We start from the raw sequence: 26,228 nt of genomic DNA on the forward strand, positions 1-26,228 counted from the left end.
ACATGACACATCATAATCACCCAACATTTACCTAAGGATTCACACTTGGTTACTGTACATTCAATGGGTTTGGACAAATGAATGAAATACATCCATCATTATATCATACAGAGTATTTTTGCTGTCCTAAAAATCCTCAGTGCTCAGTCTATTCATCTCTCCTCTCTCCCCTCCCAACTCCTGGCAACCACTGTTCTTTTTATTTATCCAAAGTTTTGCCCTTTCCATAATGTCATGTTTGGAATTATACAGTGCGTAGCCTTTTTAGATTGGCTTCTTTTACTTAGTAATATGCATTTAAGCTTCCTCCATGTCTTCTCATGGCTTGATAGCTCATTTCTTTTAGCACTGAGTAATATCCCATTGTCTGGATGTACGACAGTTTATCCATTCACCTACTGAAGACATCTTGGTTTCTTTCGAATTTTGGCAATTATGAATAAAGCTGCTGTAAATATCTGTGTGCAGGTTTTGTGTAGACTTAGGTTTCCAATTCTTTTGGGTAAATACCAAGGATTGCTATTGCTGGATCATATAGTAAGAGTATGTGTAGTTTTGTAACAAACTGTTTTCAAGGATTCTATTGATATATATCCTCTAGCTCAGAGATTGTTTCTAAGCTGTGACCAGTGTACTAATAAGGCATTCTTCATTCCTGTTAGTGTTTTTGATCTCTAGTATTTCTTTCTGGTTCTTTCTTAGGATTTCTATCTCTCTGCTTACATTGCCTATCTGTTCTAGTATGCTCTCTACTTTATCCTTTACCTAAGGATCCTTTAGAGCCCTTAGCTTGTTAATCATTGTTTAAAATTCTTGGTCTGGTAATTCCAGCATCCCTGCCATATCTGGTTCTGATGCTTGCTATTTTTTCAAATTGTGTTTTTTACCTTTTAGTATGCCTTGTAATTTTTTTCTTGATAGCCAAATGTGATTACTGGGTAAAAGAAACAGGTATAAATAGGCCTTTAGTAGTGTAGTGGTGAGGAGTGGGGAAATGGGAAGCATTCCATGGTCCTATGATTAGGTCTCAGTCTTTTAGTGAGCCTGTGCCTCTGGACTGTGAACTTCGCTAGCGTGTCTCCATTTTTCCTCCCCTCTTAGGTGGGACACGATGGCTAGAGTGGGCTGGAGTTTGGTATGCTTCTCCTCCGTGGAAGGCTAGACCCGACTGGAGTTGGGTATTTCCCTTTCCCAAGTCAGATAGGGTCTGATAAACTCGGTAGGTTATAACTATTATAGTTTCTTTATAACTATTATAGAAGCTATAACTATTATAGTTTCATCAGAGGGCAGGCCTTGTTAAGAACAGTGCTCTGGCTTATTTAAAATTGGTTCCTTTTTCAAATTCCCTTGCTGGAAGCTCAAAGGGGTTTTTCTCCAGTATTTACTATGGGAACCTGGTTGAGCTCCTGGAGATAACTCTCATAATATTTTAGTGCATCCCCCTATGATTCGATCTCCCTGGAGTTTTTAACTCTCAAGAGTTGTATATAGTGAACCGCTAGCAGTTTGTCAATTACACTTCAGGTTTTCCAATCCTGAGGTGGTTTCTGCTGTGAGTCTGTTCTGGTAAGATGGGACTCCCTGTTTTCGCTAATCTCTCCAGTCGTTGGAGGCTCAGTTTCCCCTGGGTCCTCCCCCTGTCTTACAAATTCAAGAAGAGTTGCTGATTTTTCAGTCTGTTTAGCTTTTTGTTCTCGGGATGGAGTAACTAAATGAATTCAACTTTTTCATTATGAATTGTTGCCCTGTGCTCAGTGTCATGCTAAGAAACTCCTTTCTTTCCTTAAGGATATTCTTAATGTAAACATTTACTATACGTTTTTACAGTACTTACAATAGTTTAATTTTTTACCTTTAATCTGAAAGATATATCTTTATAAGGTAAGAGTTGAGGACTCTTAAAACTTAATAATTTTTCAAATATTTAGCATCGATTAGTAAGTGGTGTGTTCTTTCCCCGTGTTTCAGAAATTTTGAGTTATTAATAAGTTAAAGCTTTTTCAGGGGAAAGCTAATTACCCAATTTTGAAATTATTGGAAGCCTATTCTGTTGTTTAACCTTAGACTTCAAACCTTAGACTAATTTTTAACCTTTTTCTGGATCTTAGTTAATGCTCGTCAATAATTGCAGGTGAAGTAAAATTTGGGATTCCCAATGAGTTTGCTTTTTATTCACTGGTGCCATTATAATAAAAAATTGAGTATTGACTCTTTGCCCATGTTCTTTTCTTCTCCATTCCTACTTCTTTTAAAGAAAGGGAACTTTTGACTTTCCATTTATAATTAGTTTGAAAGTGCATTGACTGAAACTATTAAAATATATTTGTACACCATCCTGAGAGACTATCGAGTAAATGACTATACAGTTCACTTAAAGTAGGAGCTTAATTATCAGATCTGTTGGATTTGCTTAGATTTGCTTAGATTGCTTGGTGGTATTTAGAAAATCTACTTATTAGATAATAGGTATGTTTTCCTATTTTCAGGTTTGGTCTGAGATTGGGAAAGGCTTTCTAGATGGATCACTTGATAAAAGTACAACTCGGAAAAGACAATATGAAGATGGTAAGTTTTGCCATTTTTAATTTTTAGGAAGGACAAAAGGATATGTGCCCCCATTTTAATAGGCTTATCTCTGAATCATAAGATTATAGGTCATATATATTTTTTATTTCTTTTTTTCTAACATTTCCTATAATTAAAGTTTTTTTTTAAACAAAAAAGAGGAAAATGTAGTGAATTAGTAAATGAAACTCCAGCACTCACCGCAGAATGAGAACGCTGTAGAGCTAGTACAGCCTGTAGGTTACTGGAAAGTGTACGGGTACAATACTGGGAAGGCAATTTGATGGTACATATTAAGAGCCATAAATAATGGATGAAATTTTCTCAAAGAAGAAAACATTCATGAATATTTCTATTCATGTTATTTCTGCAAGTAGAAAACCAGAAACAATCTAAATGTCCAACAATACAGGAATTGCTAAGGAAACGATATCAGCATGATTAAATCTTTTGTAGATATTTGTAAAAAATTAGCAACATAAAAAATTCTTATCATTCAAATTGAATAAAGATATTTTCAAAATTATTTGGCATTGGTTATAACTTTATAAAATCTACATAGAAAATAGCAATTTTTAGTTTTAGATGGCTCCCCAAAGTTATTCTTTCCCTTTTTTTAAATTGTATATATTCTGTCAGTAATTTAATGATTGTAATGCTTTTATACCTTTATTCTGATCTGTTTCAATTCCTTTTTTGGAAATAGGCAGGGTAAATTAAAATACATAAATACTTAAACTGCATTGGAATAATGGATTATTTTCCATATGTAATAGTATTGCTTTGCAGGATTCTTTCAACAAATATTTATTGAGGCCTGTATTTACTAGGCACTATTCTGTGTATAGGAGACAAAGATCTCTGTCCTCATGGGGCTTACCATTCTAGTCATTCCCTTCATGTCCAACATAAATCTAGAAAAGCCAATTTAATTAACACATTTTCTGCTATCTGGTTTCCATTACCATTCTGATGGATGCTCTGATTCTTAATGGATGCTTTTGGATTAATTCTCCTTAATAAAACATGTATTTTACAACTATTGGCACAATTAATATAACACAAAAATTAATAATTTATATTAAGTAGATTATCTAACAACATATGTTCCTTGGGCTGTCACATGGGCATAGATCAAATCTGAGCTTTTTACTGAAAATGATTATACTTTGGTATTTGTAGGAATAGGATCCATGGCTGGATCAGTGCTTCCTTTGTTTAAGTGAGTAAATCTCGTTCTGGTCTGTACATTAGAATCACTTTGAGAACTTACATAAATCCTGAAGATCAGGCCCCACTCTAGATCACTTTATTCAGAATCTGGATAGAGGTGCCCTGGGCCTCAGATATTTTAATAAAAGCTCTCTGGATTATTCTGATATACTTGCAGGGTTGAGAATGTATAGTAATAATTCTAAAACTTTGCTATACATTGAATATTTTAAAAAATGTTGAAGCCTGGCTTTCTGTCCTAAATATTTGGATTTAATTTGTATGAGGTGTGACTTGTGCTTTACGATTTTTTTTTGAAAAGCTTCCTAGGTGATTTTAGCTTGTAGCAAAGTTTGGGAACCACTGCAATACAGTGTTAATAATTTCTCATTTTAATATATTGTTATTATGTTTATTCAATTCTGTAAATATTTAGTGAAGATTTATAATGGCCTAGTATTTTTGGGGGTGGCTGGCTGATGTCAATAAACAAAAGAAACAAAAATTTCTGTCTTTGTGGCAGCACATGCTAGTGAGAAGAGGCAGATGATAATCTACATAAGTAAACTGAATAGTGTGTTAAAAGATATAAAGTGCTATGGAGAAAACTAAATGAGGAAGGGGATAGGGAGTGCTAGGGGTGGAGAGGTTACAGTTTTAAATAAGCTTCTTAGGAAAGGCCTTACTAAGATTAGGTGACTTTTGAACAAACACTTGCAACAGATAAGGTAACCAGTCATTGCAGATCATGTGGACATCTTCATGTCCCAGGGAAGAATATTCATGTAGAGGAAAAGTAATTGCAAAGTCCTTGAAGTGGGATTCTTTCTGGTGTATTTGATCTATAACAGGGAGCTATATGGCTGGAGTGAAGTGAATAGAAGGAGATGAGACCAGAAAAATTGGGAAGAGGGGCATATTTTGTCTGGCTTATAGATCATTGTATGACTAGGCTGTTACTATGAGATAGGAAGGCACTGGAAGGTTTTGAGCAGAGTTATGGTCTGAGTTATGTTTTTAAAAGATCACTCTGGCTGCTTTGACAGGTTACAGGGGCCCAGAGCAGAAGCAGGGAGACTACTTACAGGGCTATTGCAATGAACCAGGCAAGAGAAATAATGTGGCTTGGACTAGGATGCAGGCCCAGAAAATATAGAATGAAAAAAAAAAGAGTCATGGAGAAAATTTTGTATTTTGAAGCTAGAACCACCACATTGGCTGACAGATTAGATGTGGGGTATAAGAGAGGAGACACTAAGATCTAAGTAATTGGAAAATGAAGTTATTAAGAAGTAAGATGGGGAAGAGTAGGACGATCCACCTTTGTGGGGAAAGATCAAGAGTTCAGTTTTAGATATGTTATGTATAATATGCTTCAGATATCCAACTGGGATGCTAAGGGCTTTATTAGATGTGAGTGTGGAGTTTAGGGAAAAGAGATCCCCTGACTGGAAATATAAATCTGGGAATGTTAAGTACATAGACTGTATTTAAAGCCTTGATACTGGTGGTCCCCAAACTAATGAATGTAAATAGAAAAAGAGAAGAGGTCCAAAAACTTAAGCCTTGACCAGGACATTCTAGAATTTAAAAATTTGAGTGATGAGAAGGGATCAACCAAGCTGAGTGAGAATGAGCAAACAGTAAAGTGGGAGAAAAGTGTGAAGTCCAGGAGAGTGTGGAATCCTTGGAACAAAATGAAAAAGTGTTTCCTGGAGAGTAAGTGATCAACATCATCAAATTCTGTGATAGGTCAAGTAAGATGGGACTGAGAAATAATCTTTGGATAATTTTATTATGTTTTAGATTTCAGAAATTTGCTTTTCTGGTTATTTCACACCTGTTTCTGTCCATAAAGGAGTGATGCCTGATTTGGAAAAGAATGAAGTTAAGAGGAGAGAATTTAGAAGGAAGGTGGATACGGGGTGGGGACGGGGGTTGTGTGTGGAGGCCTCCAAGGTGTTGGCATTATTCTACTTCTTGACCTGGGTGGTAATACTATGGGTGTTTTCTGTATAATTATTCCTGAGGTTATGCATAGGTGGTTTATGTACTCTTCTGTATGCATGTAACATTTAGCAAAAAGAAGGAAAACAGAGTAGAAGAGTTTAAACATAAATTTCTAAAAATTGTTGGTCACTACTCTTATCATTGAAAATTTTATTTTGCAATAGTAACATTGTACAGAAATATTTAAAAATTTCAATTTTTACAAGTGCTTATATTCTAAAATCTTTTTGTTTTTCTTTTCTAAGCCCTTATGCAACTGGAATCTATTTTACAGAAAATCATAAAAGAACGAAAAGGAAGGAACTTCAGTCAATCTATTTTTATTGACTCCTTAGTACAGGGGAAACTCAATGACCAACAGGTGATATAATTATTAAATATTTATTAGATAAAAAATAATCACACATGTACAGAATGTTTTTTGTTCACTTTAATCCAAATACCCTTCTAGAATTCAGTGTTTTTTCTCTTTTATTTACATCATCCATAAATAGTATAACTATTTAGTCTCCTATTATTAAATTCTTTGAAGCAACTATATGTTATTTAATGTTTGGGTAAGCAAATATTGAGCAAACTTCTCTGATCCTAAAATGGGAGGATTTATATAAGCCTGTATCGATTAAGCTGCTCTGCCAGCATGATCAGCTGTGTCTTGGCTTGTTCCCAGTGTGTGTGTATTCCAGCACACCACTGTGTTTGTGGAGGTGTCAGGCAAAGGACAAGTGTGGAGCCATTATTGCCACACCCATTTATTGTAAGAATCTTCAACCCCACTCTATATGTGCAAGTCCTCATAGACAGAAGTGGTTTTCTGGGTGTGTGTTGGCGTAGAAATTGAATCAGGCTCCAAGGACAGTGTCTGGTTCTTCATTGTTCCAGAGGCTTCATTGCTGCACCAGACCAAACTAGAAAGAGAGGACTGAACCAGTTTGTTTGCAAAAATGTATCATGAGATACTAATATTACAGATAAATGTTTACTGCATCAAAAAGGCAATGCAGTATTTAGGTTTGGTTTTTGTGTGTGTGTGTGTGTGTGTGTGTGTATTTTAAGTGAAATCATCGTAAAGAAATAATACACTGTTTTCCTTTCCTTGACCTAATTCCCTACATTATTTCTAAACTTGGTTTTGTTTCCTAGATCCTAGAAGACAGTATGATATTTTCTCTGGCCAGTTGTATAATAACTGCAAAATGTAAGTATAAATTGATTCTTTTTTGAGCTAGATTACAAAATGTACAAGGGTAAAGGTATTCTGAAATAAAGGAAATGCCGTTTACAAGACCTCTATAATTTCCCTTCCCTCTTTGTTTTTAATTCTTGTTGGAAAGGCTTCATTCACACATGTACCTTTGTTTTTCACCCTGGGTGTTCTATGTCACCTCTGAACATTGCCATAAAATTTTTGACACAGTTTATGGATCGTGAATTCTAGTTAGTACCTTTAAAATGAGCTGCTATTGACACCTTTCCAACCGGAACAGTGAGCTTTTCAATTTCCTACTGAGGCTTTTCACTTTGACTCTAATCCAGTCTGCTATTATTAAGGTCTACCAATAACAGAAGAGATAGGTCACAGAAATCATGATTTAAAAGAACTCTTATGGTGGAATTGAAGGTGATTTTTATTTAAAATTCTAAAATATGTGATATGTTTCTAAGTTTCCTTACTGGTTTTTAGTTTAGCAGTATTTAGTGTAGCAGGTTTTTAGTTTACCAGTCGTTCATACAATATTTATAAAAGTTTATGTGTATCTATAAAAGTATACAAACATAAAATTCTAAAGGAAGTATTAAAACAGTTTCAAACATAAAAAAAAATTATGTTCCCTTGAAGGATTTCATTTACAACTCTTCTGTTTAAGGAAATATTCTCATAAATGATGAGTACAAATGTAAACTTCCCATAAATACTTTTTCTTTGTAAAATTTTTGACATCTAGAGATGTCCATATATTATAGATTAAATGGAATTAAGGTAAGCATGTGTCAAAAATAATGTATTGAACTTTTAAAAAAATGCTTGTTTTAAAATTTTATTACATTAAAAAATATTTTTGCTAAAGACCTTCAAAAAAAATCTGAGTCATTGGTGCCTTAGATATCACAGAAAGTGATCTTTTCCAAGTTTGAGTTAATATTTTAATCTTATTTGCATTTTGGGGGGGGAATTTTCAGAGTATTGCTATTTCTTTGTATGTGGTTTGGTTATTTTTTAAGTCACCTCTGAAGTTTTTGAGAGGCAAGATAGGCAGGAAACCTTAACTAAAGTTCTTCCTCTGCTATTTATTAGCCAGATACTGATCTCTGCATTTTCTCCCTTTCTCAAATAAGGGTTTAGCTCTAGATTACCTCCAAGGTATCTTTCAATTATAAAATTGTGTCTTGGTTCATTATTGTAATTAAAGAATGTTCAGTGGCTTAAAAAAATCACATTTTTAAGCTATTCCCAGTCATAGTTTATATTTAATAAAGTTCTAGAAAAGAACCAATGCTTGAGATTATTAAGTTTATACAGTTATATTTTAAGTGATGTTATAGTCAAGCAGGATATAGGAGTGCCTACTGTATTCAATTTTTTGTGCTAAATCCATATTGTATATTACTGTGCATTGTTGTAAAATTGCATACATACACATATTGTACACTGCACAAGTTTTCATGTGACTTGTGAAATAGAAAGAAATAGAAATTATACAGTTCACTCAAAAGTCATAATAAAGAAGCATATGTAGACAAAAGTTAAGGACAGGCGGTTACTCATCATGTTTTTTTTGAACTCCAGATGTGAGTAAATTATCAAAATAATTGAGTACGAGGTCTCTGTAGATTTTATTTGATAATATTTAGTGCAGAAGGTGAATTAAGTCTTTTTCAGGCATAGGAATTAGATAATATGTAAATTAAGCAAACATTAAAAACAAGTAACTTTGAGACAAATTTAAGTCAGCCCTTAGCTCAGGAAAGACAATAAGTAGAGGTAGAAATTAGTAAATGTATTTTAAGAAGTATTTGACACAGAACAAGTAGAGCTGTATATAGAGTCATCTCAAGCATAATTTAGGGAAAGAGGTACTATACGTCTGGATGATTCTATTCTTTGAGTAGTTGTAATCCCAGTGGATTACTAACGGAAATATAACTACTCTATTTTCTCTGTTTTATGTTCATTATGTAATTTTCTTAGCTTTTCATTTCCACAATGAATATAATCCATAAGCCATTTCAACCAAAAGTAAGCCATAAGCTAATGATTTTTCAATTTTGGTGTTCATCAAAATAATTGTGGTACTTGTTAGAAGTACAGATGCTGCACCCCACCCTAAACCTACTGAATCAGAATCTGTGGATGTGAGGTTGTGCCATCAGCCTCTCCCAGGTAATTTTTGAGATCCACTGTCCTAAGCAATAACTAGTTTCAGTTCTTGAGCCAGTGTATTTACCATTGCAAGTAAAAATTGAAAATATTGATTTATAGGTAAATCTGCCACTTTGATTTGTATGAAACATTTCATCAGGGTTCCTGAGTGAACGAATATATCAGGGTTTTGGTTTCATATGGTTGAGTGAACCAGACAATCTATCAAAGTTATCAACATTTAACACTCCCCCAGATGTGAAATTTATTTACTATCATCATTATTTTACCTGAGGTAAATGCATTAAATGGCTTTAATTACTTGTCAGTTTTAAGAAAGAAATCTTCCAGATTGCAATATCTCTTTTGGGGAGCATTCTGTAAATATTTATGTTCTGTTCAATGAAGCACAAATCCTGTGAACAACCTTGTTTTATTTTTTTGGTAGTATATATATATATCTTCTGTAAGAAAGAAAGGAAAATACGAAAAAAATTAGTAAGTTTTTTATTTTGCACCCAAACTATGAATTAGCTATTTTCATTGTATATTAATATAAATTTTCACTTAGTGTGCACCTGGGCAATCTGTTTTTTAACCACCTCTGAAGAAGTGCAGAAAAAACTGTATGAAGAGATAGACCACGTTTTTGGGAAGGGTCCTGTTACTACAGAGAAAATTGAGCAGCTCAGGTAAGAAAGCATAAAAGGAAGAGGACATCATTTAACGGTATCTTTGAACTGGTTTCACTATCTAATTTAAAGCTAATGCTAATCATTAGGAAAGCTATAGATCTTTATAGGACTTAAAATGTTTACCAACAGACTTTAATGGATAATTTAATTTTTTAAAACCATAAGGTAACTCTCGGAAAGCTTTACATTAGCCTGCCTGTATAAAATAGTATCGATGATGTCAAGTAAGTGGAACATTCATAACTTGATGGTGGGAATGGAAAATGGTACAGTCCTATAGGAAAACAGTGTGGCAGAATCTTATAAACATACACTTTACCATATAATGCAGCAATTCTGCTCCTAGGCTTTCACCCAAGAGAAGTGAAAACAAATGTCCACACAGAGACCTGTATGCAAATGTTTATAGCAATATTATTTATAATGGCAAAAAGCTGGAAGTAGTCTCAATGTTCATCAATTGGTGAATAAACAAATTGTGTTATATCCATGGAATATTACCAAGTAATAAAAAGTAACAAGATCAATACACACAACAACATAGATAAATCTCATTATGCTAAGTAAAAGAAGTCAGGCACAAAGATTGCCTACAGTATAATTTCATTTAGGTGAAATTCTAGAAAAGACAAAACTGTTGTGATAGAAAGCAGATCAGTGTTTGTCTGGAACCAGGAATGTGGAGGAGATCAACTAAAAAGGGGCAAGAGTAAAGGTTTTAGGGTGAGGGAGCTGTTCTGTGTCTTGCTTGTGGTTGTGGTTATACAATTGTATACAATTACTAAAATTCATCAAATTGTACAGCTGAAATAGGAGATTTTTAAAAATATGTAAGTAATGACTTAAAGATTTTTAAAAATAGCAGTTGTGACTGCTTAGGCACTTGGAAGTCTGCCACTGGGTAGCAAGCAACCCTGTCTTGGAGCATCTTTCAACTATAGGAGAGAAGATAGGGATACAGCCATTAGAAAGAACTCGAAGCCATGGGTTTCACAGGGAGGATTCTGTTACAGATTCTTCAAAATGTTGGAAGTTTTATTTATTATATTGAATATAACTATTTTTAATTTTAAAAGTAATACATATTTGCCTTTTGAAGTTTTTATAATACAGGAATGTATGAAGTAGAAGATTCTTTGTAAATAAACCCTTAAGGGATATAAATTGTTGACTGTTTTATTATTTTTCCAGATTTTTCTATGCATTTATACATATGTATTTAAAACAAAAAATTAAAAACATTTAAAAATATAAAACACATAACTTATTATATTTCTTTTTTTCTCTAAATATTCTGTGAACAGTATTCCTATGTGTAGTAACCACCACAGCCTATCAGTGATCAAGTTCTTTTGATTCTACTTTCCAAACAATTTTCAGTTGGAAGTTTAGTTTTAGCTCTTTCCATTGCACCCACTCCAGACCACCATCAGCTTATCTGGGATAGTCCAGCAGTCTTGAATGTGGCTCCCCTCTAGTCCTTTCTCCATATTGCTATTGGAGCCTGTGACAGCACACTGTACTCACTTTAGGTGCTTTAAAAATACTACAGACAACCTGGGACCAGTCCTAAACCAACAATCTTTGGGCGTCAGAGATTTTCAAAAGCTTCTCAGATGATTCTAATGTGTAGCCAAAGTTGAGAATTGCTGTGCTAGTGATCTTTATTTCTCTGGGGAATCACATGTGATCAGATGAGTTCCCAATTTAAAATCCTTCAGTGACTTTGGTTGCCCTTAAAGTAAAATTTAAACTCCCTAACATAGTTGATGAGGCATTTCAAGAGCTAAGCCTTGCATTCCTCTCCCACCTTATCTTTTTACTACTTGTGTCTCTTTATACCCTTGGATTCAACTATAGTGAGATTCTTTTGTTTCTTCAGAGGTATAGCAGTACTCTTTCTTATCTTCTGGCTTTTGCAGACTACTTCTTTGTCTAGATTCTGTCTACCTCTCTTCTCTAGTTTTTTTTTTCCCTGCTGGTCTCAGCCTAAATTTATTTTTCTGCATAGTCCTTTCTCTAGTTAGGTGTTCCTGCCATGTGTTCCCTATTACCATCACCTTTCTTTATCATAACAGTTACTGAACTTCTTTAACTGTTCATCCTTGATGTCCCTTATTTTCTCTCTTCCTCTGTCAACTAGACTTTGAGTTCCTTTGAGGGTATCTGTCTTGTTCAGTGTTGTAGCTGAGTATCTAACACAGTGCTTCTGATATGGTAGGTACCCCAAAAATATTTGTTCAAAGAAGAAAAGAAGTTTCCTCCTTTGTTTTTGTTGTTTCAGAACAATCAACATTCCTATGCTTACCCCTTTGCTGATATTTCCAGTTGTTTCTATTAATAAGGTCCTAGAAATGAGACTATCATTTAAAGATATAGGCAATAGTATAGGGGCTGTGAAATAAGACATATCTGGGTTTGAATTTTGTTAACACCACTTAACTACTGTGTGATCTTAAACAATTGCCTCATTTAAAAAAAAATCTGTAATATTAAAATAGTAATAGCATCCATGAAGTACTTACAAGGATTGGAAGATGTACTGCATAGAAACTGTTTAATAGAATGGTCTAGTGGCAAGATTTCAATATATTTTAATTTTATTAATATTCTCATTATGATGCACACTTAATATTTTACTATATATGGTTCTTACCCTTCAGAAGGTTATACCAATTTATACTTACATCCATTGAATATGAATGTCTTTTTCCCCACTTTTTATTAGTATTGTCTATTATCATTCTTTTTCATCTTTGCTAATCTGGCAATTAAAAAAATTGCTTTGATTGGCAACCTTTCCATTGTTACTGAGGTTGAATATCATTTCATGCTTCAGACCATTTGTGTTTATTTTGTCAATTGCTTTTTTATATTCTCTGTATTTCTATTGGGGTGTTTGATTATTTTAGTTATGAATATTTTGAATATTATGAATATTATGAATAGGAATAGTTATGAGTTTATGCATTAAAGATATATTTATTAGTTGTCTTTTAATTTTACTTACGATCATTGACAATATGTGAAAAAATTTTCTTTGGTCAGAATATTTGTATTTTTCTTTATGGTTTTTGTCATATCAATATTTTTATAATTTTGGAGTAGAAAAGTCCTTTATTACATTTTTTTATGAAAAATAAAGGACTGTACTCAAAAATTGTAAAATTGCTGTTTTGAGTTTTCTTCTGGTACTTTTAAAGGTGTTTTTATTTATTTAAATCTTTCCCCAATTGGACTTTATATACTTCTAATATATGACTTACATCTTCAAGGAAAAAAAATTATTATGTGACTATTTCAAATTAGGAAGGTTGTGAAAGTTGTTAAATGACATTTTGAAATGTATGTACATTTCAAACTGCCTCTCCCAAAGTAAAGCTCTTCAAAAAAAAATTTTTTTTAAACAGATATTGTCGGCAGGTACTTTGTGAAACTGTTCGAACTGCCAAACTGACACCAGTTTCTGCCCGGCTTCAAGATATTGAAGGAAAGATTGACAAATTTATTATTCCTAGAGAGGTAGGAAACATTTAGTATACTTAAATCATTCAGTTATTCTTTTCAATTCTTTTAGTCTGTATTTAATATGTCCAGTAAGCGCTACCTATTATTAAATCCAAGACATAATCATTTAAACGACAAAATAATACATGGTTGTTTTAAAGTTCAGACAATATAGAAGAAAAGCTCCCTTCTCTGCAGGTACTGCGGTTATTAGTTTAATGTGTATTTTTGTAGATCTCTTTCTGTAATGTATATTACTCTGTGTGTGTGCATATACTCTGATATGTATGTGTATTTTAAAAACAATTTATATGTGAAAGTTTACTCTTCATATATTGTTCTTTAATTTTCTTCCTTTACTGAGAGTATAATGACTGCCAGTACAACTGGCAGTTGGTACAGATCAAACTCATTATTTTTAATGTATGCATAGTATTCCATCTAGCAACATTTATTTAAGCAGTCTCTATAGTTGGAAATTTATTTATTTGATAACAAATTATACACTTGTACAGGTATTGGGTAGAGCCTTAGAAATGGAGTTTTTGGGTCAAACTCTATATGCATGTTAAATTCAAATTGCCATCTAAAAGCAATTTATATTATCAGCAACAATGTATGAGAATTTTTTTTTGCTCCATATCCTCACCACCTCTTGATTTATGAATCTTTTACATATTTTGTGACTCTTATATGAAAAGTTGTTTCATTATTTTAATTTGCCTTTCCTTAGTCATTGGAGAGATTGAGCAGTTTTTCATACAGATACAAACAGTTTTTTTCTTCTTTTGTGAATTATTTGCTTGTAACTCACTCTTCTTTCTAGTGAGCTTATATGTTTTTTTGTATGTTATATATACCACCTTTCAGTTATATGGCAAATATTTCTTTTCTTCTATTATTTAAATTTTACTGGTGCTTGTGATATATTTTGTTTTTTGCTGGATACAGTAAATTTTCACACAGCTAAATCTGTTATTACTTTATGGCTTCCAGATTTTGTGACACGCTACCGGGTGCCTTCCTCTCAATAAGATCACCAATATAATGGCTTGTGTTATCTTCTATTATTTTATATTTTTATTTTGTGTTCATTATCTGTATTAAAAGAACATTGATGAGTTGACTTTCTGGGAGTCATTTTGTCTCTGGTAGGCCTTCACTAACTAGAGTCATTTTTTCCCCACAGACCCTTGTCCTTTATGCCCTTGGTGTGGTACTTCAGGATCCCAGTACTTGGCCATCGCCATACAAGTATGAAATGTCTGTCATTGTCATTGTGATTATTGATATTTATGTGTTTTTATGCTTTGTATTCCTTTTCCAAGTTTTGAGGAGAAAATTCAATATGTGACAATGATACAACAAAAGAAAGCCACTGACTTCCCTATATATTCTGCTCACTACTTTTTCTTTCATGAATCTGCTCTCTGCTACACTTTGTCTCTCCTATTACTACTTTTATCCTAAGATCTGTTTAATTACCTGATCTCTACAACTATCCTTTAATTTCAGTGGAATTTTGGAATTCGTTTTGTGTTTAAGTGGGTATTACTTATTCAGTTTCTTTGTTTTCCTACTTGGTCTCAAATATTAAGCTCTTTAGTCAAATTTAGAAAATAAGTTTTGTGTGTATATGTGTTAAGTATGAGAATGGCAAGGGAGGGGAAAATTGAAGAACAGAGCTGTTTTTGTTTGCCTCCTAGATAGGCATTTAGTAAAATCTGCCTTAAGGAAATGGGTTAAGATTTATTGCCCGAGAAGAAGGATATATATATTCAGTTGATTGGGGGTAAAACAGCTGTGTGCAACACAGGGGGACAGGGTTGGTGGCATGGTTGAAGCACTGAGAAACCTACTTCTGGTGGATAAACATGGGGCATTAAGTGTTCCTGTCATTTTAGTTTTTAATATTATAATGATGTTAAAGGAAATCTATTAAGAAATGAAACAGCAATACCTCAAAATATGCTATAAGTAAAAACTATAAATTTTATATTCCAAGTGGCTTTTATAGCAAAATTGAAGATATAATTGGTGGAAAATGTATGCTTAAAATTTTGAAAAAACCAAAATTTCAAATTTTAAAATCTTTTTAAAAATTCTCGTGGAAAAATGCCAAATTTTTGATAAATTTTAATGAAAAAATATAAGAACTTTGCTGGAACTTTTCACACTATTTCTATCCTTAAAACACTCAGGGATTCTAGATTACAAATTGAAAATGCTGAAAGGAATATATGTCAAAATATGGAAATCACTTTAAGGAATCAAATGTAATCAAATTTAGGAAATGTTAGTAATAATACCGTATGCTAAGGAAAAGCTTTCTGAAGTTAGGCTCCTCCTAATCATACCTGTGGAAGGCCCAGAGATTCATTTTTGTCAGCACCTGAGATGATGCTTCAGAGACAATTCACACTAACAAAAATGTACATAGGACTAGGATAGACCCTGTGGAGACCATTAATTATAGTTTAAATTGAATTGCCACATAGAGAAGAATGAAGAGATTGACTTTTTTCCACTAAACTTAATGTTCTTGAGGTCAATGTGTGATGTTACATATTTTTTTTATGACTGACTAGTATTCTGTTATATGGATATACCACAGTTTGTTCAACTTTTCATCCACCTAGGGACATTTGGGTTGTTTCTAGTATTTTGCTATTATAAATGAAGCTGCTTTAAGCATTTGTGTACACGTTTTGTGTGAACATAAGCTTTCATTTCTTTGTGTTAAATGCCCAAGATTATAATTGCTGGGGATATGGTTAGTGTATGTTTAGTTTTGCTAGAAACTGTAAGGCTATTTTCAGAGATTCTCACCAGTTGTGTTTTTTGAGAGATTCCTTTTCACTACAACCTCAGTTATTAACAATAGCATTAACTATTATCACTGTTTTTTTTTATTTTAGTTGTTCTAATAGGCATGTGGTGATACTTTATTGTCATTTTTATATTTTCTTTTTGGGTGAATAACTGACATTGACTTATTCCTATAGAAAAATGTCTAGATACGATTTATTTACCAAAAAAAATGCATAGAAGTGTATGATTACTGTTACAATATTGGCAGTGTTTCAGAGCAAGAAACCCTGGGTCAAATCTATGATTTAAATGGATACTAATGTAAATACTATATATCAAGTGATAAAATATTATTAATTTAAAAAAACTAAACTAATACAAAATTCTCAACTGAAAAGAATGAAGGCAAACATCAAAGACCTCAGTATGGACTGGGACCAAAATGGTGAGCAGATTCCTGAATTTCCCTCCTTCCACAGATACACTGAGTGTATTGCTGCATAAGAGCAATTCCCTCTTAGAGAAATTCAGAAACTAGCTGAGAGACTTCTATACCCACATTGTGGGGAAAAATACCCACATTGAAATGAGTAGGAAAGTCTGAGACACACTCTTGTCATAAATTCCACCCCCAGCACAGTGTCGTCCAATCAGGAGGGATCCCAACTTCCAGCTTTTCCCTGAGAATTGATGGTTTGCACTGCACAACTAGTACCCCAACTTTCAAGTCTCCCGTCTGAGGGTTGGGCTCTGAAAACACCTTTGAAAGCCACTGGGACTTGTGTTCATGAGTCCCACAGGACTGCAGCAAACAAAGAAGCAGCTCTTATTGGGGGCACGATGGGAGCGTAAGCATGCATCAAGGCTCTCTCCCAAGGGCTCAGAATGGGGGGAAGGCAAAAATGCCCATCTCCCAGGCTTTCCCTGCAAGAAAGTTGACTGCATACTTTACAAGATGCTGCCTGAGAGTCTAGCTTCTAATTAGTACACATCTAGGTACTGGTGGTGATCTCCCTCCTTAGGGAGCCCCCTTCAACAATAAAACCAAGTTACCAGTATCTCCTTTGTATACACATCTAGTGCCCCAATTTTTACAACTTCCATCTGAGGGACATGGCCCATATCACCTAGTTCATATAGCCAGTGGGACTTGTATTCATAAGTCCCACAGGACAATAGCAAACAAAGAAGCAGTAACAGGCGTGGAGGTACTTGCTATGTCTAGCCGCCAAGGTTCAATGCAAAGGGAGATGGCAAAAATGCCTATTGCCCAGTTTTTGTCTGGAAGGGGTTTGACTGCATACCACAGACTACTGGCTCAGGGTGTGACCTCTAATTACCACATATCTAGGTGCTGACTGTGATCTCTCCCAGAGCTTGAAATAGCCAGTGGGCACTTCCAGCGCCTTCTCTTTCTACCTTGGTCCAACAATAAAGCCAACTTACCAGTATTTCCCAAGAAGCAACTTGTCCCCACAGCTAGCAGTCCAGCTTTTATGGCTGCCACCTGAGGGATAAGCCCTAATCACCTAGCTGCGATAGCCAATGGGACTTGCATTTACAAGTCCCTCAAGACTATAGCAAACAAAGAAACAGTTTTAAGATGGGTATAGGAGCACTGCCTGTGGCTATACACCTGGGCTCCACACAGAAGGAACGAACAAAAATGCTCATCTCCCGGTTTCTCTTTGGAAGAGGTTTGACTGCAGACTTTCTCAGCTACTGCCTGACAGTCCGTCTTCTAATCAATCTGCGTCTAGGTGCTGACTGAGATCCTCTCCTTTTGGACATAGGCAGGACTTGGCATATTCTTCACTACTGGGGGCCCCTACAAACAAATATAGCAACTTGAATAATCACAAAAGTTTGAGAGGGAATTAAGAGCTCAATCTGGGCTAATTAATGAGGTTCATCTCTTACACGACATTGCTGTTAAGTCTGCAAGAGGTGGCTGTTTTATCTAATGTGAAAAAACCAGCACTGAGAGTCATAGAAAATGACATAGAAAAAGAGAATATATTCCAAACAAAAGAGAAAGATAAATCTCCAAAAACTTATCCTAATGAAATGAATATAAGCTGTTTACACAATAGGGAATTCAGTATAATAGAGGTCAGGTGAGGAATTCATGAACCAAGTGAGAATTTTAAAAAGAGATAGAAAACACTAAATAAGTACCAAGCAAATCTTAAAGCTAAATAGAACTGAAAAAATTCCATAGAGGAGTTCCACAGCAGACTAGGTAAAATGGAAGAAAGGGTCAACAAACTTGAAGACAGGACAGTGGAATTCATTCAATCAAAGAAACAAAATGAAAAAGAATAAAAAAGAGTGACGATAGCTTAAGGGACTTATGGGCATCCATCAGGCAGACAAATATACACCCTATAGGTGTCCGAGAAAAAGAAGAAGGAGAGAAAGGTGCAGAGATAGCTTATTCAAATAAATAATGACTGAAAAGTTTCCTACCAGAAAATAGACATCCAGATCCAGGAAGCCTGAAGAGTACTAAAAAAGATGAATCTAAAGAGACCTACACCAAAACACATTATAATTAAATTGTCAGAAATTAAAGACAAAGAATCTTAAAGGCAGCAAGAAAATAGCAACAGGTTATGTACAAGGGAACCCCCATAAGACTGTCAGTGGCTTTTTCAGCAGAAACTGGAAAGACCAGAAGGATGTGGGACAATATATTCAAAGTGCTAAAAGAAATAATTGCCAACCAAGAATTCTCTACCTGGCAGAATTGTCCTTCAGAATTGAAGGACATAAAAGAGTTTTCTAGAACAACAAAGGCTGAAATGTTAAAGGGAGTTCTTCAAGCTGAAGTAAAAGGATGCTAATTAGTAACATGAAAACATGAAAATATGAATTTCACGTTTGGAGGTAAATTCATATATTTAAAATGAATACTCTAATATTGTAATGGTGGTGGGTAAATAACATAACTTTCGTATAAAGGTTAAAATACAAAAGTGTTAAAAATAACTAAAACTCAATAATTTGTTAGTGATACACAATATAAAAAGATGTAAGATGTGACATCAGAAACGTAAAATCTTGGGGGAGAATGTCAAAATGTACAGATTTTGTATGCATTTGAAGTGAAGTTGTCATCAATTTGAAATAGATGGTTATGATTGTAATATATTTCATGTAATTCTCCTGATAACAACAAAGCAAACACTTGTAGTAAATACACAAAGTAGAAAGAGAAAGGAATCAAAGTATCCCACCACAGCAAATCATCAAATCACAAAGGAAGAGAGCAAAAGAGAAAGAAAAGAACAAAGGAACTATAAAACTGCTAGTACACGATTAACCAGATGGCATTAGTATATCCATACCTATCAATTTCTTTTAAGTGTAAATGGAGTAAATTCTCCAATCAAAAGTCACAGAGTGGCTGAATGGGTAAAATAATAAGACCTGACTGTATGTGTCTACAAGAGACTCACTTCAGATATAAGGACACATCGATTGAAAGTGAAGGAATGGAAAAAGGTATTCCATGCAAATGGAAACCAAAATAAAGCAGGGTAGCTAAACTTACATTAGACAAAATTGATGTTAAGCCAAAAACTAACAAGAGACAACATCATTATATAATGGTAAACGTGTCAGTTCATCAAGAGGATTTAACAGTTGCACATATTTATACACCTGACATTGGAACACCTAAATAAATGAAGTAAATATTAATAGATCTGAGGGAGAAATAGGTAGCAATAAATTAATAGTAAGGAATTTCAATACCCCACTTTCAATAATAGATAGATATCCTAGATAGAAAATCAATAAGGAAACATTGGACTTAAACTATACATTAGTCCAGATGGAATAACAGATGTATGCAGAACATCCTATCCAACAGCAGCAGAATACACATTTATCTTAAGTATACATGGAACCTTCTCCAGCACATACCATATATTGGCCACAAAACAAGTCTTAATGAATTTAAGAAGATTGAAATCATATCAAGCATCTTTCTTACCATGGTAGGGGTTTTGGGAAACAGGAGGCATCTCACTGAAAAAACAGCTGTAGGTATAATTTATATTTCCAAATAATTGTATTTAACTAACTAATGTTTTTTTTTAATTAATTAATTTATTTATTAGTTTCAAGTGACTAACTAATGTTTTTATATAGGTAAATTTGCTCACAATGGTTTATCACAATTAAACTTGATACTTATTTGCAAAGTGCTATAGCTTATAATGAACTCTTAAATAAATATTTTGTTGATGTCTTCATAAATCTCATTTTCTTAGACAATGTATACATACATAAATTGCTAATATTAGGAATGTGTCTAGTTTGTAAACCTAACTTATAAAATGTCACATTCTTTTATTTTTTAATTCTTACTTGCTTTTATTGATCTTTTTATTTAATTAAAGTTTATTGGGGTGACAATTGTTAGTAAAGTTACATAGATGTCAAGGGTACAATTCTGTATTACATCATCTATAAATCCCATTGTGTGTTCACCACCCAGAGTCAGTTCTCCTTCCATCACCATATATTTGATCCCCTTTACCCTCATCTACCGCGACATTCTTTTTTGATTAAATGTTTCAAAATCCCAGGAAAAATTTAATATTTTATTAGGAAAAAAAGATCCAGTATGAAATGGGAAATCAATTACAAGAAAAAACTGAAAATTCACAAATATCTGGAGATTAAACAACATGCTACTGAACAATGGGTCAAAGAAGAAATCCAAAGGGAAATAAAATAATAACTTGAGACAAATGAAATTGAAAACACAACACACCAAAATTTATGCGATGTAGCAAAAGCAGTTATAAGAGGTAAGTTTATGGCAATAAACACCTACAGTAAGTAAAAAGCAAGATCTCAAATGTACTAACTTTACACCTCAAGGAACTAGAAGAAGAACAAAGCCCAAAATTAGTAAAAGGAAGAAAATAACAAAGATCACGGTGGAAATAAATGAAATAGAGACTAGAAAGATAATAGAAAAGATCAATGAAACTACGAGCTGGTCTTTTGAAAAGGTAAAATTGATAAACCTTTAGCTATACTAAGAAAATGAGTGAAGTTTCAAATAAAACTGTAAATGAAAGAGAGACATTACAACTGATGACACAAATTCTAAGAATCGTAAGAAATTATTATGAACCATTTTATGCCAACAAATTAGATAATCTAGAAGAAATGGATAAATTCCTAGAAACATAAAACCTACCAAGCACGTGACAAAATTAAACATACTTTCATTATGAAAACTTTAAACAAATTTGGTATAGAACAAATGTGCCTCAACATCTATAAGGCTATGTATAAGAGGCCTGCAGCTAACATCATATTCAACGGTGAAATGCTGAAAAAATTTTTCCTCTAAGATCAGGACAAAGACAGGGTTACTCACTCTCACTACTTTAATTCAACATAGTATTGGAGGTCCTAGCCAGAACAATTAGTCAAGAAAAAGAAATAAAGGGTGTTTAAGTCAGAAAGGAAGAAGTAAAATTGGCTCTATTTGCAGGTGATATTTCACCCCAATCTGTTAGAATAAAAGTACTCAGTAAAATTGTGTGATACAACATGAATATACAGATGCTTCTTGACTTATGATGGGGTTATGTCCCAGTAAACCCACTGTAGGTTGAAAATATCATGTTGAAAATGTATTTAATACACCTAACCTACCGAACATCATAACTTAGCCTAGCCTACCTTAAATGTGCTCAGAACACTTACATTAGCCTATTGTTGGGAAAAATCATCTAACAAAGTCTTTTTTATAATAAAGTGTTGAATAACTTATGTATCTTATACATATTGCTTTTGCACCATTATGAAGTCGAAAAATCCTAAGTCAAACCATCATAAGTTGGGGGCCATCTGTATGAAACTTAGTTGCATTTCTTTACACTAGCAACAAACTATCAGAAAGAAAAATGAAGATAACCCCATATACATTAACATCAAAAAGAGTAAAATACTTGGGAAAAATTCAGCAAAGAAGGTGAAAGATCTTTATACTGAAAATTATAAAATGTTGATGGCAGAAATTGAATAAGACTCAAATAAATGGAAAGATCCTGTGTTCGTGGATTGGAAGAATTAATATTGTTAAAATATTCTTCCTAGCCGAAAGGATTTACAGATCCAGTAGAATTCTTATCAAAATCCCAATGTCACTTTTCACAGAAATAGAATAATTAATCGTTAAATTCATACGGAACTGCAAAAGACCCAGAATAGCCAAAGCAGTCTTGAGAAAGAACAACCAAGTTGGCGGCATCACACTTCTGATTTCAAACTATATTACAAAGCTATAGTAATTAAAATTGTATGGTATAGGCATGAAAAGCAGACAAATAGATCAGAGACACGTAGACACACAGAATGGAGAGTCCAGAAATAAACCCATGTATTTGTAGTCAGTTAATTTTCAACAAAGGAGGCAAGAATATGCCATGGGGAAAGGATAGTTTCTTCGATAAATGGTACTCGGAAAACAGGATATCCACATGCCTATCTTACACCAAGCAAGTGGAATAATACTTAAATGTAAGACCTGAAACCCTAAAACTCTTAGAAGAAAACAGCTGGTAATAAGATCCTTCACATAGATCTTGGTAGTAATTTTTGTATTTGACACCAAAAGCAAAGGTAACAAAATTCAAGATAATCAAGTGGAACTATGTCACCTAAAATGTTTCTGCACAGCAAAGAAAACCATCAACAAACTGAGAAGGCATCTTATGCAATGGGAGAAAATATTTGCCAACCACGTATCCAATGCAGGGTTAATATCCAAAAAATATAAGGAACTATAACTCAATAGCAAAAAACAAAATAATGTAATTAAAAATGGGGAAAGGACCTAAATAAACATTTTTCCAGAGAAGACATACAAATGGCCAACAGGTACATGAAAAGGTGCTCAACATCACTTATGGGAGAAATGCAACGAGAGATCAATCACCTCACACCTGTTAAGATGGCATTATCATCAAGAAGACGAGATAACAAATGCTGCTCAGTGAGGCTGTGGATGAATGGAATCCCTTGTATGCTGTTGGTGTGAATGTAAACTGGTACAGCTACTATGAAAAATAGGTTCTTCAAGATAAAAATTGAGCTACTATATGATCCAGCAGTTCCATTTCTGAGTGTATATCCAAAAGAAACAAAATCATCTCGGAGAGATACCTATACTCTCATATTTATTGCAGCATTATTCACAGGTATGGAAACAACCTAAGTGTCTGTCAATGGATGAATGGATAAAGATTGATACACGTGTATATAAAATAGAATATTTTTCAGCCTCAAAAACGAAGGAAATCTGCCATTTGCACACCATAGGTAAACCTGGAGGACATTATGCTAAAGTGAAATGAGCCACAGAGAAAGACAAATACTGCAAGTGTCAATTATATGTGTCATCTAAAAAAAAAGTCAAACGTAGAAACAGAGTAGAATGGTCGTGGGGGAAATATGGAGTAGCTGGTAAAAGGATACAAACTTTTGTATGATTTATCCTTTTATCTCATAAAATGATGTAAACTCGTTACGATTTTATTCATTGCTGGTTCTAGGGAAATATATTTTGCATCTATTTTTTAGAATAATAAACTAAGCAAAAAGAGACTGTATATTCAGTAATTTGGGAACATAATAATAGGTGAAAATTAAATATAATAATGTGATAGCAGTTTCTATTTTCAGTAATTTTTAAACTTTATTACATACCTCTATTCTTATAGTGTAAATATGTAAAATGCCAGTGGAGTTCTGTTGTGATTAGTCCAAATCTCCTTTTTAGGTTTGATCCAGACCGGTTTAATGATGAATCAATAATGAAAACTTTCTCCTTGCTTGGATTCTCAGGCACGCAGGAATGCCCAGAGTTGAGGTGAGATGATAGAGGAAAGTAAAGTGAAAGGAAAGATGTCAGACTTTGTACTTATAAATTTGATGATCACTGTTGATGAGAATGAGCAGTCTATATAATTATATAATTGTTAATCTTCAGTAACCAGTCAATTTTCTTCCTGACTAGGTTTGCGTATATGGTGACCACAGTACTTCTGAGTGTATTGGTGAGGAGGCTACACCTGTTTTCTGTAGCGGGACAAGTTATTGAAACTAAATATGAACTGGTAACATCATCCAAGGAAGAAGCTTGGATCACTGTTTCAAAGAGATATTAATACTTTATACATTTAATTTTGTTGAAAATGACCACTTAGAAAATTTGCATTGAATCCTTTTTATAAACTAAATATCATTGTGCAATAAGCACCTACTAGTACTTTAAGTAAGTTGGATTTTTGTATATCAGATTTTCTTGATGCATGATACATGTTTATACTTACTGCATCAAAATAGTGATAGTGGGAAGCTTTCTACTTTTTTGTCTTATCACTTTCTATACCATTATTTTTGTATTCTTTATCTTGTTTTTTTTTTCTCGCTAAGATTAATATTCCTGAAGTGAGAAATTATTTTGCACAATTTGGGGAATCATGTTTTCTGAATAATCATAAAAGAGAAACATAATCCTACTCCTTTTCATACTTCCAGTAAATCACCTTAAAGGGAAAATAAAGGACTTCCCATAATTTTATTTCTCGGATTAATATTTTTATTTTCTGAGTATAAGTTAGTTTGTGTTTAATCATTGTTATTAGGTTTGAGTAATTCATTGGGTAACCTATCTTGTATTTGCTAATTTTATGCCTCTGTGGACAATAGTGTTCATTTCATGACTTATATAAGGCTCATCATTTTGAAATATTCTGATCATTTTGAAAATAATACAGTTGTTTTTGAATGTGTTTTGAAGTTCTTCTCCTAAGTGACAAACTAAGATTGAGGCTTGTCTGTCCTTCTGTTTTGCTGGAAATCTTATTGGCATTAAATTATTCCACTAATTCTTAGTTGCGGAAAAAACAGAATTTCTAAATTTATTCATTATTATGTCATATTCTTAAGATAATAAATTCATGATTAAGAAGTGAGAGAGCACTAACGAAAATCAAATTAAAAAGAAAACAAAGATGGGTGAAAATAATTGCCAACTATATGACAGAAAGAGATAATGAAATATTACTTATACAGAGGTGATACAAATTGCTAAGAAAACATACAATTGATAAGTGAACAAAAGACATGAATAAACAACTTTTACAGGAGGAAATAGCTATTAAACTTTTAGAAAAATAGTCTCACTAGCAAGCAAAGAAGTATTGGGACTATTTCAAAAATATTTCAAAATTTACACTTTTAGTACTGATAAGTTTTATATTTAGCACTTTTTTATTGATAGCATTGTATTTTAGTCCCCTATTTTTGGTTACACAGTTCTTAAAGAATTCTTTTTTAAAATACATTTTTAAAGAAAACAACTGAAGGAAATATGCCAAGCGCAGATAGAGAGGAAAGGAAGAAAAATGATAAATGTTTGCAAATGAGCTTATTTTTCACATTGCTGAATTTCACTTGTAAATTTAGTGTCAAGAATGCACCCTAGTTATTGAGTTATTTTATGCTGTGTTTATGGTTAGTTAACATTTTAGACCTAGTTATGAGTGGTTAACAATAGAATTTAATTAGATGCAGCCTTTATTTCTGACAAAAATATTTAACTTACGGATAATTTAAATTCTAAAACTTTAAGTCAAATGTATTCTTAGTTCCTAGCATCATGTTGTTTCTAGAAAGGTATGTTTCAAAATAAATTGGTAAATTTATTCCCACCCACCTATCATTTTCTATGTTTTTGTGTATGTAGCACATCTTTCTTCGTTATCCAAGTACTGTTATTGGTTTGGAAACTGGCAGAGTAGGCCAGTACTCGGTAAGAGTAGGCAATTTATATGTAAACCAAGTGTTGGTAAAATCAGATGAGATAAGTGGAATTTTAAAGTAAGTGAGACTTGATCAGCAGTGATCAAGGCAAAAACAGCAGCTGAGCCAGTGTAAGGGAGCTGGCACATTGCCAATAAATGAGGCACTGTGTAATTACTAATGACTGGAATCAAGGAAAATAGAGGATAGAAAAATCAGCTAAT

At 33.4% G+C, this 26,228-nt stretch overlaps 1 protein-coding gene across 4 annotated transcripts in view; it reads left to right on the top strand.

Annotated features, from left to right (window-relative positions):
* CYP20A1 (cytochrome P450 family 20 subfamily A member 1) overlaps positions 1-25,919 on the top strand; it is a 51,563-nt gene extending 25,644 nt beyond the window's left edge. For 2 of the 4 annotated variants that reach the window (XM_081052048.1, XM_081052049.1), the window contains 8 exons: positions 2,490-2,568; positions 6,036-6,151; positions 6,934-6,988; positions 9,723-9,843; positions 13,257-13,368; positions 14,543-14,607; positions 23,978-24,067; positions 24,215-25,919. In XM_081052048.1, the coding sequence (XP_080908174.1) occupies positions 2,490-2,568; positions 6,036-6,151; positions 6,934-6,988; positions 9,723-9,843; positions 13,257-13,368; positions 14,543-14,607; positions 23,978-24,067; positions 24,215-24,365 (789 nt within the window). In that variant the 3' untranslated portion in view covers positions 24,366-25,919. The remainder of the gene's footprint in view (positions 1-2,489; positions 2,569-6,035; positions 6,152-6,933; positions 6,989-9,722; positions 9,844-13,256; positions 13,369-14,542; positions 14,608-23,977; positions 24,068-24,214) is intronic. The other 2 variants (XM_081052050.1, XM_081052051.1) reach the window with 1 other exon arrangement.
* Positions 25,920-26,228: the final 309 nt, after the last annotated feature.

Source organism: Rhinolophus hipposideros, assembly GCF_964194185.1.
Source record: "Rhinolophus hipposideros genome assembly, chromosome: 6".
NCBI lineage: Eukaryota > Metazoa > Chordata > Mammalia > Chiroptera > Rhinolophidae > Rhinolophus > Rhinolophus hipposideros.